The following is a 17816-nucleotide window of genomic DNA, read 5'->3' as shown; positions in this document are numbered from 1 at the left end:
AATATGAATGGTAACTTCAAAATGGATGGGTGGGTGGAGATAGGGAGGCTTACTGACTTTCTTACTGAAGAGACTCAGAAATGATGACAAGCTCCCTCTGAATGATCTCTCACCTTTTCCTAATGTGATTATTCCTCTTATTGTTTTCCAGTGACTTTTCTTGACAGGACAAACAGAGCTTCCTCTGTTTCTAATTGTATTCTTGGCTTTTGCAAGGTCCTGTTGAAAGAAATCCAAAGGGAAATTCAAGGGTGTTTTTATTTGAATCATATTTTAATAATATAGTGATAATGAATATTAAAATACCTCTTTATTCAGTTGGTTCTCAATTTGTTTTTCAGACTCAGCAAAATATTGAGGTGAGGAAGAAAATTCATTTCTTTCCTTGTATGAAAATACAGGGTTTTGAGTGACAAGAAAAACAACATGTTCTTTTTTCCCAGTTCTTTCTTCTTCTTCTTCTTCTTCTGTTTGATTGACTATTTCCATTGAAATCTCAATGTTAAAAAAATCCAGGGCTGCTGCACTGATGATCCCTGAAGGGGAAACAAAAGACAAAGTATTGCCAAGAACAAACCCTTTCCATTTTCCCTTTTAGATGGCCAACAGTGGAATTTCACTGTTTCAAAAATCACTTTTCCAAAGGACTCTGGAAGAAGAAAGCAACTTACGTCGTTCCTACTACCATTGCCGTGATAAGAATATGTGCATAGGAGACAAGCTTTAAAGTTGCTGTTTCTTTTGTCTTGTCTGATGACAAATGCTTATTTTCACTAGAAGCAGCTCAGCAGGATATCTGAAGAATGTGTCCAAACAGGCATACATAGCAATAATATGAATTCCCATTAACCCAAAAAGTGCAGGGGGTCTAAAGAGATTCTGCTCTAACAATCTATTTCAGTCGTTGCAGAATATTTTCTTCTGAAAGGAAGGAAATATCTTTCATGAAGATGCACAATCAGTCCTCTCATTTCTGCTTAGCTATTAGGTGAAATACTGGACAATGACACGAAAAGCTCTGTCTGAAATTCCAAATAGTTCTGTGCTTCAATAGGAATATGAAATGAGTTTTGACAAAGGGGGAAGTTTTGATAAACTTCTAAATTCAGCAGCGTCTATGAAAGAAAGGAATACGATCATCTCTTACAGACTTACAGCTGTTTAACCCTTGCACGAGTACAACTGTGGAGATTCCTATAAATGCCGGTAAAAGATTCAGTTTTGAGCAGGGTTCAACAGTAGTTTTACAGATTGCATGTACTGCAGGAGTATTTATTACGGCATGAATGGATGTCTTCAAATCAACTATAATTTCTACTTCACTGTAATTTAAGGACTATGAGTCACTGAGAACTAATCAAGTTAGACACAATACACACCATGAACTTTAATTTTTGTTCCAGGAAGGGAATGCTATAGGAGTTCTATAGCAGGAATGGACACTTATGGCCTGGGTTGTCATATCATAAACCTTGATGGAAGCTACTGGGAGCTAGGAGTGATCAGGCAGTAGGGGAATACCGAGGTCAGATGTCTGGTGACTAAACTCTACCAGGCTTCAGTTCCATGGCCAGTCCTCATCCGAAAAAAGATTCTGAAATTGAGCAAAGTATAACTGCAAATATATGATCACTCTGTATATATATTGCATTACCACCTGATCTGTACTCTGCATTCTATCTGATTACCTGGCACAATATGGCACAGACCTCTTCTGTCTGAATAGTAATGTAAATGCATTGACCCGTCTTCATTCTTTTCTACTCTAAAAGATGGTGCATTCATCTCCTGAGGAAAAACAAACAAAAACAAAAGCTCAATATCTTTTTCTGATAAAGAATACTGGTGAATTCCACTTGTAAAAAAGCATCTCATGTCTTAATAAAATAAACAGTAATATGAATAAGCTGAAAAACAGAAAATTGAATATGATTATCTGTGAAGGAAAATCTACTATGCATTAGAGCCAATGTACGAAATAATATCTAATGTTGAGGACTACTCAGAAAAAATTATTTTAAAAAATTGTCCTAACATTTTGGAGTAATCCGTTTCAGAACATAGGAGAGCCTGTTATAGCATCTTTTTCCATTATTTGTTCAGACCTATGAGATGCTGTTCCTTGTGTTACAAACTCTGGCAGAGTCCACCCATACCTGCTCTGGCTCAGTCCACCCAATACCTACTTGAACTTGCCTGGTAAGAAAGGGACAGGTAGCTGTGCAATGCATCCAGGTTCTCTATGAACTCATAGAGATTTCCACCCAGTGTCCTCAGCATGTGGTCATAGCCTGAGCGTTTACAGAATTCAAAGAAATATTCTCCAAACTCTCTCAGAACCATGTCAGCAGGAACACCTGGCAAAATAAAGATACCTTAATGAATAAGAAAGGCTTGGAAGTTCTTGAAATGCTGTCAGGTGGATTAAGAGCGAAAGCAGAAAATTTGCAGCATAGGAAGGGCATTCCAAAGAGCACAGGAGACTAAAACCTGGTCTGCAGTCTCAGGCATGACCCAGGATGGTTCATTTTTGAGGCACAGTGATGCATACCTAATATTTTGCAGGCTTTGTCGACGAGCTGCATTGTGATCTCATCTTTGTAAACCTCAAAAGTCAAGAAAGAATCCTGGACGCCAGCCTGCAGTCTGCAACAGAGAAGACAATATTCTTGTCTCAGCAGTGCTGTAAATACAACACGCTGGGGTGACCCAACTGGCATTCATGAAGCACTGTTTGCTGTTAACCCACTCTTTAACCTCCTTCAAGCGTTGTATTGGAACACGCTACTTCCCCTAATGGTTTAAGAGCGTTACTTTAACATGGCTGAATGGTGGTGTCCACCTCTCCGTTTCTGCTATTTCACATTATGGTATTATGGTAAATTCTTTCAAGGATTAGGGCATCATACTGCGGGTGTTAGAGCAAGTGGAGTTTTAGTTTGCCTTCTGGTCCACTGGCTTGTCGTTAAATGTGGCCACAATATCAAGCTCTTGGGTCTCCACAGACTTGACCAAAAACTTGCTGATTTTTTATATTGGCTTCAATGGCTATTATATGTATGTATCTAAGCATCACTTATATATCTTTATATCTTGGAAAATACCAGATAGCTCATAAAGTAAAGACAAAACCAGAGAAGATGATATATTTAGCTGCTTTTCTGAAAGTACTGGAACTAAACTGACTTCATATCAAGGATGACATCTTTTCAGTGTAATTACTTTTCGATATTGTCACAGCGAGCCAGCGAGTCTATTGCACAATTGTCTACAAGACTAAATGTCATCCTTAATTATCTGATATAACAAATTAATTGGGACAAATTAGTATCAGAGTTTGAAGTGTTACAAGGTAAGAAACTTTTGCTTTTGCCCTGCTAGTTACTTCCAATAATTACCTGAGATACCCATCAGCTGCCATTTACCAGTGAGAAATTGGAATCCTCTGCAGCTAAATTCCTGAGCATTTTCTTTCAACACACTACATTTATTGGGAACACATTACCTTAATTTTTCCCATGTTTCTTCACCATACTTTTCAACCACCAAAGACTTCAGGCATGTATTTATAAATCCATACTGCAAAAGCAAATATATGAACATGGAAAAGACATACTGATTTTCAAAATGCAGCCCAAACATGCCACCTGTTTGTATTTAAGATTCCACTGCTAATTTTGTATTGCAAAAGAGAAAGTAATAATGTTTGACAGCCATTATGTCTCTCAGTAAACAGCATAGCCTTTATCTCAGCATTTCACAAGCATTCAGCAAAACAGAGCAAACACATTCAATCCCGTTTTGCAGATAAGACAAGACCGGAGACACCAGGTCAGGGATCTGTTGTGCCATGCAGGCAGCCTAGGGCACGGCCCCTGCGGCGGCCGAACAGCAGCCATGCACCGCTGCAGCATCGGGACGTAAGTTTGGCTTTGCCGTGACCGTTATTTTTTGCGTTGGTACTGACGAACCGTACACTGGAGGCGGGGGGCAAACATGTCCAAAGCATAACCGTGAGTAGCGCTAGCACAGCAGCAACAGCCGAAGGATGGTGTGCTCCAAATCCCCAAAGCAGTGCGGGTTAGCAGCCTGCCCCCGGCACGGCAGGCAGGCGGCTCTCAGCCGGCGCGTCTCTCGGGCCGGGAGCGAGCGGCAGGAGCTGTCTGTCCCGACAGGAGCTGTCTGTCCCGACTCACCCCCCGCTGCCTTCCCCGGGGGCAGCCTGGCACCGCCCGGGGCTGGAGGAGGGTCCGAATTGCCTGCCTGACCTTGCGGGCCCCCGCAGCCCGGCCTCGGGGAGCCCCCCCGAGCCCGCCCCCCCGCCTGCCCGCCGCCCCGCGGGCCGCTCACCATCCTGCCGCCGCCGCCCCTCCGCCGCCGGCCGCCGGCTCCGGCAGCCGCCCCCAGCGCCGCCGCCGCCGGCCCCCGCCGCGCCCGCCCCGCCGCCGGCCCCGCTGCCTGCCCGGGGGGCGGCGGCACGGCCAGGCTCGGCCCCGCTGCTCTCGCCCGCGGCTGCCAGCGCGGTGGCAGCCGGCGGCCGCCGGCAGAGACGCGGTGCCGGAGCACACGGAGCTGCCCAGGCAGGCGCGGTTCGAGGCTTCCGCCGCCTGGCCTGTCTGGTTTTCAGGAGAAAACGCGCGTTTTCTGCAGTTGCCGGCGTTGCAGGAATTCCGAGTGATGCCGAAGAGCATCTCGGTGAAATGGCACCGCTGACGTGAGCGCAGGTCACGGCGGTTTCCCGATCCTTGTTCCCCGCTGCTGGAGCCTGCGGCGCGGCCAGGCGGGACATGGTGCGGTTAGACCCGGCTGGACACGCCACAGTGCAGCCAGGCTCACCGGGTCCCAACCTCCCGAGGCCCCGCTGGGGCGAGCAGCCAGGAGGGTGCAAGAGAGGAGGGTGTCTCTTGCCAAGGCTTTCTTAAAACTGCGCTTAGCAGAGCAGGAACAGTAATGGTGGAGTCAATAACCACACTTGCCCAAGGACAGGAAGTTTGTAGGGAGAAGCAGCATCTTTCGTCCGGCTGGTGGATGCTGCTGAGCCGTGTATGGCTGCCATAGGCCTGGCAAGAAGCAGGAGCTGGAGCCACTTGCACATGACTGCCCATCATCCAGCGTCTGCAGCCGCTCAGCCCGTCTGAGAGGAAAGGACAGCAGTAGGGATGTTAGCAGGAATACAGTGATCGGGTTTAGATGCAATGAATTCATGGGTTTTAGTGCCTGGCAGAGTTACCTCATTTCCTAGGTTTATTTTTGGAAGTATTTGTAGGTCATTTGTGAGAGTGAATCCTGAGAGGACACTATGGAGAACTGTTTGGGGAAAAACACTCTCCCCCCAGTAAAGATGAGTTTCTGCCCTCTGTCAGCCAAACACGCACGGGCAGCCCGGTGCGTGGTGAAAGCCCCATTTCACCCACCTCGTTGCTGCTGTTTGGTGCAGGGGTTGTGGGATGCTACAGGGGACCACGTACTGAGCCAGCGCTCTGTGCTGCTCTGGCAGGGAGGGTTTTGCTCGTGCTGTGGCAATTCTGAGACGTTGTGCTCGTTGCTCTGTCTCCGATCGCTCAGTCCCTTTCACAGGTGCTGTACATGTTCAGCAGGCACATCAAAACCTGGGTGGCAGCCCTACACTGGGCACGGGGGCTGCTTTTTTAACGATTGCAGCCCTCCCGCCAGCCCTGTGCTGTCCCTGTCCTCCCACAGCCTCCTCTATACTCCCCTCATCCTTTCTATGCCGCAGACATTGGTGACTCTCCCATGACCTCACCGATCCGGGTTTCTTCTCAAAAGCTGTCTTCTCAGCCAAACGCAGGTCGGAGCCAGGATCCGGAGAAGAGAGCTAATGAAAGTCCACGTACCCGCTGTATTCCCGCAGCTGCGCGTAGAGGGCTAGCTTAGCGTAGAAACGTAGACGCAAACCCCTCTGTATTTCCTGGACAACATCAAATACTTATTTAAACATAGACCTGTCGGAGCTAGCATTAGCCAGCGCAACAGATGACCTGTCTCTTGCTTTCCTGCCCGCACTGCGCTTGTAAGGAGCCCCCGTGCCCGCTGCGGAGCAGGAGGTGGTGCTGGCCCCGCCGCCCCCGGCCCTGCAGCCCGGCCGGCGGCCCCTAGGGGGGGGCCTCTCCCCGCCGGAGCCGGGGCCCCGCCGCGGCCGCGCAGCCCGCGCCCCGCTCTCGCCCCGCCGTTGGCGACGGAGCTGCTTTCCGTGCAGATGTGTGGCTCTCCCCCAAAAGGGTGAAAACACCCTTATTTTTGTTACCTTAAAAATAGCGGGTCAGTTGCACAGCCGGGCTCGCTGCTTTACCGCAGCCTGCAAAGTAACTAAGAATAATCGGATTAGGCGTTCATGGCTGTCACTGCCGTCAATACAAATGTAACTCGCTATGAGGTTACTGATTTTTTGTGTGTGCAAATGTTACCCACATAAATCTGCCGTTGATATGAATGCAAATAATTTGACACCAGAAATGACGAATCAGGAAGATAAAGCTAAAGGAAATGGAAGAGGAATAAACGCCACAGCATCTAAGAATTGTATGGGTTTGCTTATTGCCTTCAATTTATAAATTAATTTCTATTATACATAAATAAAACTAATTTTCAGGTTTATAAAACCTGAATCACTGGAGGGATTTGCAAATAAAGTACTTTAGTATCTTCTCTTCTAGTACTTTAGTATCTTTTCTTTTTCTTATTATATGTGTGACATCTAAATAAGCAATCCGATGATTTTTAGTAACAAAGACTACCAACTATCAAAAAGGTTTGGAGATGCAATTCAGATAAGCTATCTAAAATTCAAATTAATACATGTATAGTAAATCTATATTGCACAAGGTAATTCATACTGGAATTGAATTTATCGTTATTGCTTTAGCCCTTCTTTGGTTAGTGAATTGATCCTACTATTTTTTCAGGTCTGTTTGTTGTTATGAGAGAAAATTGGATAAAGAATCTTCAAGTCAGGATTGTTTGTGTGCAGGTCATTGGGCTGCTTGCCCTTCGCAGTCCGTGGCCCATGATGTGCCCTCAGCCACCTCTGTCATTTCTAGCTGGATAACAGAAGCCTTCCAAGTAAGAGAACAGAAAGCAAGAGAGAAAAATTTATGATACAGTTCTGGTGTGACTCTTTCTAAAATTTCTGTATTCCTTTGGCACAATGTAATAGGTGCTTCCTAGAATTTTGAGATCAGCAGCTATTTCCATGTGTAATCACCAGTCCTTAATCAAAGACAGAACACCCTACATGTTTCTGTATCTCAGCCCACTCTGTGTAAAATGAAGACAACAATACTCCCCTTCCCAATCTGTTGCTGTGCTCCAGTGATGGCGATTATGGTCTCTCTTGGTGCAGCATAGTCAGGTCTCTCAGTCTATACTGGACCCCGTTGCAGTGGTCTGGCATTGACACAAATTGCTACCTGCTGCAGTGGCAGCGGAGCAGGTATATTTGAGTATGTAAAGGAGAGGCTGGAGCAGGATGTCTTTAGCTTCAGAGGGTTTCTTGCTTCCCAGAACACATAGGGTGGATGGGGATACGTTCAGACAGAACTGTGCATTGGTATTCTCCTGGTCTCTATCCTGTGAGGCTGAGCCTCATTGCGAGGGCACAGGATACCTTCAGTTGAAGGATGTCTGAAAAGTCCTCCGTGGGCTTCACCTGTGCACAGCCTATCCTTTCTCCCATAACCAGCTTGGTGTCCAGTGCTGAGGATGGGGTCAACTACAGACCAAGTGCATCAGTGCCTTATAAATTGCTAACAGTGATGTGTCTGGAAGCCAAACAGCAGCCTTAGGACTGTGCTGCTAACCCTGTAAAATTCTGCAACCTTCCCAGCAGTTTGTGAGCAAGTGTGTCTTGTATTTCTTCTGCCTTTGTGGCAAAAGATCCATTAATTTGGAAAGGGGGTGCTGTGGCCTTGCAAAAAAGATACTCATCCATACCTGACAAAAGTAATTATATCAAGAGCCAATTTCCCCTGGCCTTTTGTTGTGCTTGTACCCAGCTAGTACTAAACAGCATCCTTGAGCTCTAGGTAGTTCAGCAAAATAAATGGGCTATCTGCAAAAACTGTATACGCTGTTTTTTCAATTAGATGAGAAGTGAAAATATGCAACATAGCAATTTATAACTTCTGGTTACAGCCTTGGAGAATGCAGTCATAGACTTTAATAGTCTGTGTATGCAAGGACGTCCTCCTTTTTATTTCTTTTTCTTTCTGTTGTGTGATTATTAGCAACAATGCAAAGCCATATGTTAGTTGCCATGGTGGAGGGGCTGCTCCCATAACCGTCTGAGCGGAGCACATTCTAAACATTGCAGTCTGGAGCCCCAAATACCACAGCAGTAACAGAATCCTTTCTCCAAGTGGTTGCCAGCACTCTCTCCTACTGAAGACCCCCAGGACACGGTCCTTTTCAGCATAATTCCTTCAAACACAGCCTCACGTCCGTTGTTCAGATATCATGTGTTCACATTTGTCTTGAATTAGCCTGCAGAGTGACTTTTTAGTGACGCGAAGAGAAAAAGAATCTGTCCTTCTACCAATGGGAACCAAAAAGGAAGTTTTATATATATGTATTGGTAGGCTTCCAGTACTTCATGCTACCAAACCATGAGGACAGCTGATGTAGAGTCTAGATTAGGAATAAAAATAAACACAGAAGATGTGCTGCTCTGCATAGTTTGGATGGCTCCAATTTTTGAAATATATGTTTAAAAACCCCAACAGTTATATTTGAATTCTTATTAAAGACGCTGGGCAAAATTTAAATGTCATTAACGTAAACTAACTCAACAGCAGTGAAATTGTACTAGTGCAGGCTTTACCCTCAAGAAAGCTTTCAAAACCCCAACTCCTCTGGTTATCGTTAAGCTGAGCTGGAGCTGGGAGGCTGGGTCAATAGTATTTAAATCGGCTTTGCAAAACTGTCGAGAAGAGTTACCGGCTCAGGTCCAAAACCTATTCACAAGTGCCCTTTACCCCGCTGCCGGGGAGGGAATTGAAGAAATGAGCGATTTGCTCCGAGAGCTGGATGGCCTTTGGCATCGTGCCCTCTCCCCCGGCTTTCCACGTGTGCTGCCGTGGAGTTCTCTCTCCCTGTGCGTGACCCGCCCTGGCGCTTCCCTTCCCAGGCACTCATCTTCTCTGAGCTGGGGAAGTCAGGGCTGCATCTGTGAAAATGTGTGTCATGCAAAGGAGAAACAGGCCCTGTAGGTACATCTGCTGTGTGAAACTTTCTGGTTAAAGTCTCTATGCACGTTCCTCTGGGTATTTTTGTTAGCTTGCCTCTTGTATCGCTACTTACATTCAAGAGCTAGCATCCAATAGCTTTGTTTTCTAAATAGAAAATAGCTCATTACTTGTATTTTTGCCTCTGATTGCTATTTAATGAAATTTGTTCCAGCTTTAACATCACTGCAACAAGCTACAAAGAATCATTTGTCTCGACTGCCTGGGCCAGGCTCTCTTCTGGTGCAGCTCACAGACGGCACAGTTATCCAGGAGACTGGAAGAATGCAGTCAAGAATAATGCAAAAATGGGTAAAAGCCAAGGCTCATCAATCTTTGGCACTGTGCTATTACATCTGTATTGTACTCTGAGCCACGTAGCTCAAACATATTAGCATATGGAGCTGTTTGGTCGCTTTCTGGTGTCTTGTTGCTTTGGAAAAGTAACTACCAACTTTAAGGTGCTTGTGTCAAACGAAGAAATAGTGTAATACCATCCTGTGCAGGCTGTGCTGTTCAGCAAGGTTGTGTCTGAGGGGTCTGTGGTATATTTCTCTTCCACCCCACCAGCGTCCCTTCCCTGTGCTTTGGAAAGAGGGCCTTTCAGGTACTGTTCATGTCACTTATCATCTGCTATGTAGCTCAAAAAATTCCAAGGACCCAGTTTAAGAACCCAAAGCAGTTTAGCAGCACATCCTTAATAATGTCAAACCAATAACTGGTAAATGCTGGCACTAGCTTTATTTGGCTTTAATATTGTGAGAAATTGCTACTTTATTTTTGCAAATGATAATCCAGCTATCCTCCGTTGTGGCATATTAAATATCTGCTGTTTTGTTCTTAAGAGGTGGACTCAGGTTTCCTGTGGCTGTAGGTCTTAATTAGACCTGTAAATGTTAAATTGCAAATCTTATTGAATATGCTGATGATTTTACTTTCCTCTTGTCTGAGGTCTGCCCCAGCCTCCATTGCATCCAGCCTTGTTCAAATCAAACAGCTCTTTCTTCTAGTGAGCTTTCTCCTTGGCTACCCTTTCCCACCAAACCACCTACCACGCATGCTGTCTTGGTGCTTTAGATGTAACATTCAGCTTCCTTACTGCTTTTACTCCTCCGAGTAATATTTTGCAATAGTGTTAATTATACAGTGTGCTTAGATTTCTCATACCATTATTAACAAATACATGTTTACTCTAGCTTTCTTCGTTTGAACTGAATCTGTGAGCTATATCCCGTGTGGTATCTTTGACTGAAAAATACTTGGGCCCATTCTGTGCAAAGGTGAAGCTTAACATCCTTTTTTGTCAACAGGGACAAACTGTTCTACAGCTTTAGGAGGGGCACAAGCCCAGCATGGTCTCAGTTTTCAGAGGACTACAGCTCCCATGATCCCCAAGAAGAATTGGACCTGAGCTTTGACAGCGATGCACTTTGGGAAAAGGAGGAGGTATACAAAAAATTTACTTTGCTTAAGCAAGAGAAGTGAAGTTTGTAAGTAATTAGGGAGTGTTAAATAGGGAGTAGTAAACTCTCCTGGAAAATCCAGGTGGAAATCTGTGATGGTAATGCAAGAGAGGTCTCAAGGGATGAGAGAGTCAGCTAAGGAGCTCTAAGGAAACTCTGTAGATTTGTTGAGCAGAAGGGCTATTAACCAGGAGTTTATAAATGTCCAAGCAAGCATGGCTAACGAGTTAAAAGAATGTAAGTTCTAAGGAAGAAATTTAGATTGTAGTGAAGTGGAAGGAAAAGGAAGACTGAAAGAATGAAGAAGTGCTTGCCTCCATGCCCAGTGTGTGCTCGTGGGTCTTTAAAGGCACAGTGGGATGAAGGCTCCTATTCCTCCTGCACAGGGAGAAATGCCATGATCAGGAGTGAGGAAGGCAATAGGTGCTGGTTGGTTCTTAGAACAGCTTTATTTTTTGTAATGGGCTCTACAAGGAGTAAGGGCTTAACTGGGGAATTAAAGTGACCCACCTGTCTGTGGCAGGGTGAGTTGGTGGGATAAGAAACTCAGATACAGACTAGCTGATAGCAAGTAGTAAGAGGTAGTTGAAGGTAGCCTTGTGTTTTCTGTGTCTCCACCTACAACTGTAATCTCCTTTTTGATCTCTCCTTTCGAAACTGTAGGTGTTGGTGATGATCTAACCAGCACCTGACTTGCCAGCCATTTGTCCTTGGAGGGCTGGGTAGGGACGAGGGCAGCTGCATCGTGTGATGGGGGAGTGGCTGTCACCCTGGCAAATCCCTTCAGAGGATTACCCCAAAAGCTCCGTAATTTTCCTTTCAGCCTTAAACCACCCCCTCCATCCAATCAATGATGAACAAACTCAAAAGGCGCAGTCTGTTGAGATGATGTGCAGAGCGGAGAAGAACTAAGCTCTACACTACCAAGAAAACCTGAGGCATGATCCCTCTGATGCACTTTCTGATGTTTATTGTGTATTCTGTCTTCCCTGTGTATCTTTATACAATGAATTTATATTGTAATGCAGGAAGGTCCTTCCCCCACAAATTAGAACAATATAGCAAAACCAGCTAGCATTAGATGTTTAAAAAGATTCACCCCAATGTTTAAATTGTTGGTCTGACTTCTGCTGTGGCTGATTACACTAATCCTCAGGAACAGAAAGTACCTTTCTGTAAACTAGCAATGGTCAAAAAAAAAAAAGTCTTACTAGCCCAGGCTAGCTACTGAAAATGCACTGCACCTTTTTGGTCTGTTTATAATGTACTGTGGCTATCCAATAGCTCTTACAGGTTAATTCGGGGACAATAGCAGTCTTTGTTCTGGTTTTGGATTTGTGCTTGGTTTTGCACTGATATGAATACTAGATATAATACAACTGAGATTTTGAGGTTTTTAATATTAAATGTGGAGCTACATATATTTGAGATCTCCAGCAATTCCCTTTGAAATTGATTTTTCCTTTGATAATTTGTTTTGTCAATCCCAGTGTTTTCCATTCTTGACTTGGACCACCTTGGTTTCATCAAAAATGGTTCTATATAGTGTGTCTTTGAGTGAAGCTAGGGAATAAACGTCTCTCATTTATTTTAAGATGAATTATTTTGTCGAAAGGCTATTTTATTTAGAATAAGAATGTGTATCTGCACCCCTCTCTAGTTCACTTGAACTAGTGCTGCCCTAGCTGGATGAAGCAGTTTAGTTGTAGCTACAAAGAACTTGACAAAGACTGTAAAAGCTGTCCAAGAAGCAGGAGAAATAGCTTGAGCTCAGTTCTATGCCGCTAGTAGTATCAGAACTGGTCTGTTAGTGTGTGTGTGTCCCATGCTCCAGTGTAGATTTGTCATACGCTTGGAAACTGGCATTGTCCTCACGATGGACGTAGCAGAAAGCTGCCCAAATCTGGACATGTCATTGGCCTTTTAAAAAATTGTTTGCAGCTGCAGCTAACCCCTTACTGCTGTGTGTGTGCCAGCTTTGCTCCTGTTTTTCCCGACCAGGACTGCTGCATTCACTGCTGAAAGCAAGGGAAATCCAAGTCCTGGTCTTTCACAGAGTCACGGGGACAAGAGCTAGGGTGGGACATGGCTGTGGAATTGGTGAAGTGGGATGATGTGTATATGCACATGTAAAACAGGAGCTGTACTGTAATACGAATTATAGCTCAGAGGTGCAACGTGAACTTTGGCAGCATGGAATAATATGGAGACAGCAAACGCACTGTACTTTGCTTGTGTGGCCAGCAAGCACGCTGTAATTTGTTTGTGTGCATGTAACTGTTTCAAAGTGTGCAGGATCACACTGCTGTTGGTGTAATTTGTCCTCTCTGCTGCATGCACAGCAGTGCCTGCAGCCCCTCAAGGAGCGTGCTGTGGCTTTCCTCGCCTCCTTTGTTGCTGCTTGGCTAGTTTCCCCCTTTCTTTTCTCCCTTCTTTTTCCCACTCTGACAGAATAGCCTTCTGGGAAAGGGGAAGCTGAGTATTTCTGAAGCACTGCAATGCAAACAAACCAGCTCCAAATGAACCTTTACTGGGGAAATCTGTGCCACACAGCATAGCCATCGCAGCGTGCAGTATGTGCGAGCTGCTAGAAAAGGCTGCCAGGCTGGTGAGGAGCCCGAAGGACCAGACATCCTCACAGTCCTTTGCCAGTAGCAGCGTTTGTGAGAAATAGATTAAAACTAATTTGTGAATTAGTTTTTAAAATGTTGATTTGTTTTTGCTTGACGGGCCTGTACGCTGCATAAAGTAAACGTCAGTTACCAGATTATGCTGTACCATCTCTTCAAAGCCTCGTACAAGTGATACTTGTAATGCAGGTGAATGGTGGCGTCCACATTTTCCTAAGGGAAAACATAAAAGCGGTGCAACACACAATAGGGCATAGGGGAGATGATCCAGCATATAACTCCAGAGCTGCTGGCCATCAGATGTGTACTCTGGACCTTCTTTTGTTGGCTGAAATAAGCAAGTACAAATGTAAAACTGGAGAGATGTAAGTTTTTAACTGAGAAGCAGAACCACCAAGCAGCTAATTGGGAGGAGGCTAGCTCCAACTTGTCCAGCTGTTCTGTCCCAACAGCTTGCCTGATGGTGTAACACATTAAAAACAACAGTAATCCTGCTGTCCAGTAACATGTATAGGCTAGTTACTATAATCTTAACTACAGCTGAAAGCAGAGATGCAGGAAGGAATATCACAGGTAAAGCCAACCCAAATCTATAGCAACAGGTCTTTCAAAGGATTGGCCATTGAGATGACAAGACTCCAAGTTACATTGGCTTGCACTGCTTACCAGACTGCTGTTTGTTGCCCCTAAGCCAACAGCTTCAGTCCTCATTTTGCCGCATGGCAACATCCAGCTACCAAAAATTGCAATGTAGTTTTACGTATGGAACTTGCTGGGGCTTCTAGGGCGACACATCTTCTCTCGCCCCACCTGTAAGTATGGGCATTAAAGAGAAGATATTGCCTGCTTCCACACCTAAAGTGCGAGAATTGTTAATTGAGTAAGAAATATTAGACTACCTTTTGAGGCTGTTTTTCTAATATAGGCTAACATCCTTAGCTATATGCCTTGGTTCCCATGCTTTGGGGATAAGAGATGGGAATAGCAATGGAATATTCTGATGCCAAAACAGCGCCTGGCCCTAAGCAGGAAGGTCGCTGCTGTCATGCAGGCTGCCCGGGCTCTGGGCTCTTCTGACAAGTACTGCTTATGGCATAACTGTCTGAAAATCTGTCCCACGTTCAGGATTGTTCCTGTGACCCCTGCATCTTCTTGTGCATTGCAAATATTTCCTTGCACAATGCTTAAACAAGGGGAAAATGAGGCAGAGCTCTTTGAACAGCCATCCAGCACCAGAGCACTTTGTGGTCAAAGTAATCCTGAAGAATATTTCAAATCCATGCATGTCACCGAAATATAATTAAGATGCAGGATTACCCAACAGAGCTCTTGATTCATAGGACTAGGACTGATGAGCACCAGGAAAGTAATGGATTTTATTGGGTAATCTGTGTGTTTGGACGCACAATCCTTGAAGCCAAATCATTCTCATAGGCCTGGGAAATTCTTGAATGACAATTTCTGCCATTGCCACAGGTCTTCACTAAAACACAGAGCAAAATCCTCTGCATTCCACCCATCGCATAATACCAAGGAGAAAACACTGTGACTAAAAATCCTGCTCTAATGGTTAAATTCCTGCCAACCTAAAGTAGACGTCTTTTTTCCTTACGGCTGCAGAAATGAGACCTTGGATGAAGCTCCTGTCAGCAATGAGTCTAATCAAGCACTGTGTGCATCTGACAGCCAGCTTGGCACCGCCTTGCCACATGCAGCAGCTGGGCTCCAATGGACTTCATGTGCCAGTAGGCCTGAAAGGCATATTAATTTTTAATCAAATGTTTAAGTTTCAAGTTTAGAAGGCCTCCTTAAGATATGTGTCAGCAATAGGTATGCTACTATAAATGAGGAGGTAGGTCTTAAGCTATGCATTGTTGGTAAGCAAACTAGAACTCTCTACTGAGAATAACAAATAATATATATATACACATGTGTATATATGTGTGTGTGTGTATATATATAAAAGTATATTTTTAAAGAAAGACATCTGGCACAAGTAACGCCTTTGCAGCAATGAGAGCCTCCTGCCTTGGTCCAGTTTGTGTTCAGCGCTGTGGTGGTTTCAAAGACCTTGATGGCTGGGGCAGCTGCGCACAGGAGGAGGAAGCCACAGACATTGGTGCAAAGAGTTTCGATCAGAAGGGAAAATCCTAAAAATAATGTCATAAGCTAATGCTGACACTCATGGGCAAGAGCTTGGCAGAGTTACGTAAAGGATTGGTTGGTACGGTGTAGATTTCTATGCAGGGAAGTCTGGCTTGGATTATTTTTTTTGGTGACAAATATCTAAGAAAGAGAGGAGAAGTGGAAGAGGACATGAAGAGAGAGAGAGAGAATGTTAATGATTTGGGCTCTGGAGAGATAGGACTAGAAAATTAATTTTCCCTATGGAAAGAATTGCATCTATTTCACCACATGTTTTTTTCAGCTATTTAGCCCTCTTCAGAACATACTGGCTTCCTAGTGAGTTTTTTAGGAGTTTGGCAGAAGGTATGCAGAGCTGGACTTTGATGCTCCTCTCTTCTTTCTGGATACTTTCCTACAAATACTAAAAAGCAACTCTGGAATATCATAGCATTTCTTCTCATAGGCATCTATACATGTTTTCTTGTTAGTAAGCACCATATGTCACTCTTTAGACAGCCCAGTGGTGTATTTACTGGGACCCGAGTGTATGTGGTAAGTAACACCACAGCTCCTTTATGTGGTGTACCAGCTATACATCACACAAAACTTCAATAAACAGGTCACTTTTAATCATTTCTCTCCGTTTCAGAAATGCGTTTATATATGTGTTGTTCTCTTATCCACAGTGAAGGAGTGTTTGGAATGTGTCATTAAGGGTAACAGATGTATTTGAATAAGGGCTTTTTTGGATGTCTGACTGTTCCTTGAAGTCAGGGCAGTTCTGAAATATGAAAGCAGCATTAAATAAAAAATTAAAAAGAAACCCAAACAACCCATGCCACTCTCCCTGAGTGAAAATCTGCAATGACATGAATCACCCTTTTAACTAATTGCAAAATTCTTTAGATATGTTTCTCCTATGGCAACTGGACCAGCATTAGGCTCATTGATGGGGCTTGTGAAATGATCTTAAGGACTTTCCACTCTGATCAAAAAATCTTCCCAACTCCTAATAGTCCAGCTGGCCCGGAGACAGAACGAGGGACGTCTTCATAGATCTTTGGGATGCGTTCAGAAATGCAGTCTTTCTTATAGCAATATAAGTATATATAACTCTCTGGTACTTTTCCAGCTGCTCACTTAAACTTGACTATGTATTGAATGCTGGGTGTGAAAGAAATATACATGTCTTTAAAACTTAACTAGAAAAGGATTTTTGTTTGTTTAATTTAGAAGCTGGCATTCTGCCTCATGTTTTTTCTAGTTGCTAATAGCAGGCAACTTCAATCTCTGCCAGGTCCTGAGAACAGCTAGAGGCACTGAGTACACAAGAAGACAGGATTTACACCTTTGCATTTGGCTGACTTCACCTAATTTGGCAGGAAAAAAATCTTTGGCATTCCTGGTTTTAAGAAATCTGCAAACTAAGCGAGGTTTGCTGAACTGTTGCCTGATGTCTAGGAGTTGCTAAACTGTGATAGCATTTCGACAATGAAATGGCTAAAATAGCACAAGCGTTGCTCCTGTTTTTTCTAAAACACCTCGGGACCATCCTAGAATTTACTTGCTTTTATTTTCCTGAACAATCCGGTACTAGAGACAAGGTTTGCAGTTAACATTCATCCTACATGTTTTTCATTAATGCACATATTTGTTAAATTCTTGTTCTGCTAAGATGCCTACTTGATGTAAAAAATGAAATAAAATTGGAAATCTTTGAGGAGGAGAATTCTTGAAGGTCTTTATCTAAGGTGAACCCAAACCCTTGCAAGTTAATTAAGAGCCTTCTTAAAGGCAGTTGGATTGATGGCAAGGTCACAAAAGGACACTGGCCTTTTGGGGGGGAATTCTGGGTGCCTAGATCAAAGATTATGTTCTAGAAAATGAAAGGGGAAAAAAAAGGAAACCCTGCTCAGTACCTGTGTATACCTGGAAAGCGCTCAGTGCCTGGGTCTGGCTCTGGACATGCTCAAAAACGCTCAGGTCAGAGACCCGGCTACCAGGCTTGTAGGTCAGCTCGGTCATGGTTGGAGCCTCTAGAGAGCAGAGGCAGTGGCAGACAAAGCGAGGCACTGGCATACCTTGGCCTCTGCCCGCAGGCGGCTGCTGCCGGTGGGTGCGTTTGCATGGGGCCGTGGGAAGGCAGAGGTGATCCTTCCTCTGCTACCCCGCTGCTGAGAGACGGGGGAGCTGGACCCCTCCGCCCAGGGGGTGCCAGCCCCCCTGGCACCTGGCCAGGAGGACCCAAGGCTCCGGGGGGAGAGGGGTGTCAGGAGAGGAAGCCCTGCTGCCTCCCGGCGAGTCAGCGACTACGGGTGCCGCCGTCCCGGCACTCCTCTGACAGCCCTCCCGGACTC

General features: G+C 44.7%; 1 protein-coding gene across 1 annotated transcript in view; it reads right to left on the bottom strand.

Annotated features, from left to right (window-relative positions):
• Positions 1-17484, bottom strand: part of LOC127020173 (guanylate cyclase soluble subunit beta-2-like) — a 32044-nt gene extending 14560 nt beyond the window's left edge. Inside the window, exons 1-8 of the mRNA XM_050902639.1 lie at positions 17379-17484; positions 13466-13545; positions 3506-3579; positions 2552-2646; positions 2197-2357; positions 1689-1788; positions 307-536; positions 114-219 (exon numbers count right to left, since the gene is read on the bottom strand). Of these exons, the coding sequence (XP_050758596.1) occupies positions 114-219; positions 307-536; positions 1689-1788; positions 2197-2357; positions 2552-2646; positions 3506-3579; positions 13466-13545; positions 17379-17484 (952 nt within the window). The remainder of the gene's footprint in view (positions 1-113; positions 220-306; positions 537-1688; positions 1789-2196; positions 2358-2551; positions 2647-3505; positions 3580-13465; positions 13546-17378) is intronic.
• Between the last annotated feature and the right edge of the window lie 332 nt (positions 17485-17816).

This window comes from Gymnogyps californianus, chromosome 10 (genome assembly GCF_018139145.2).
Source record: "Gymnogyps californianus isolate 813 chromosome 10, ASM1813914v2, whole genome shotgun sequence".
NCBI classification, from domain to species: Eukaryota; Metazoa; Chordata; class Aves; order Accipitriformes; family Cathartidae; genus Gymnogyps; species Gymnogyps californianus.
Note: the sequence above shows the minus strand (reverse complement) of the source record. Positions and strands in the feature narration are given on the sequence as shown.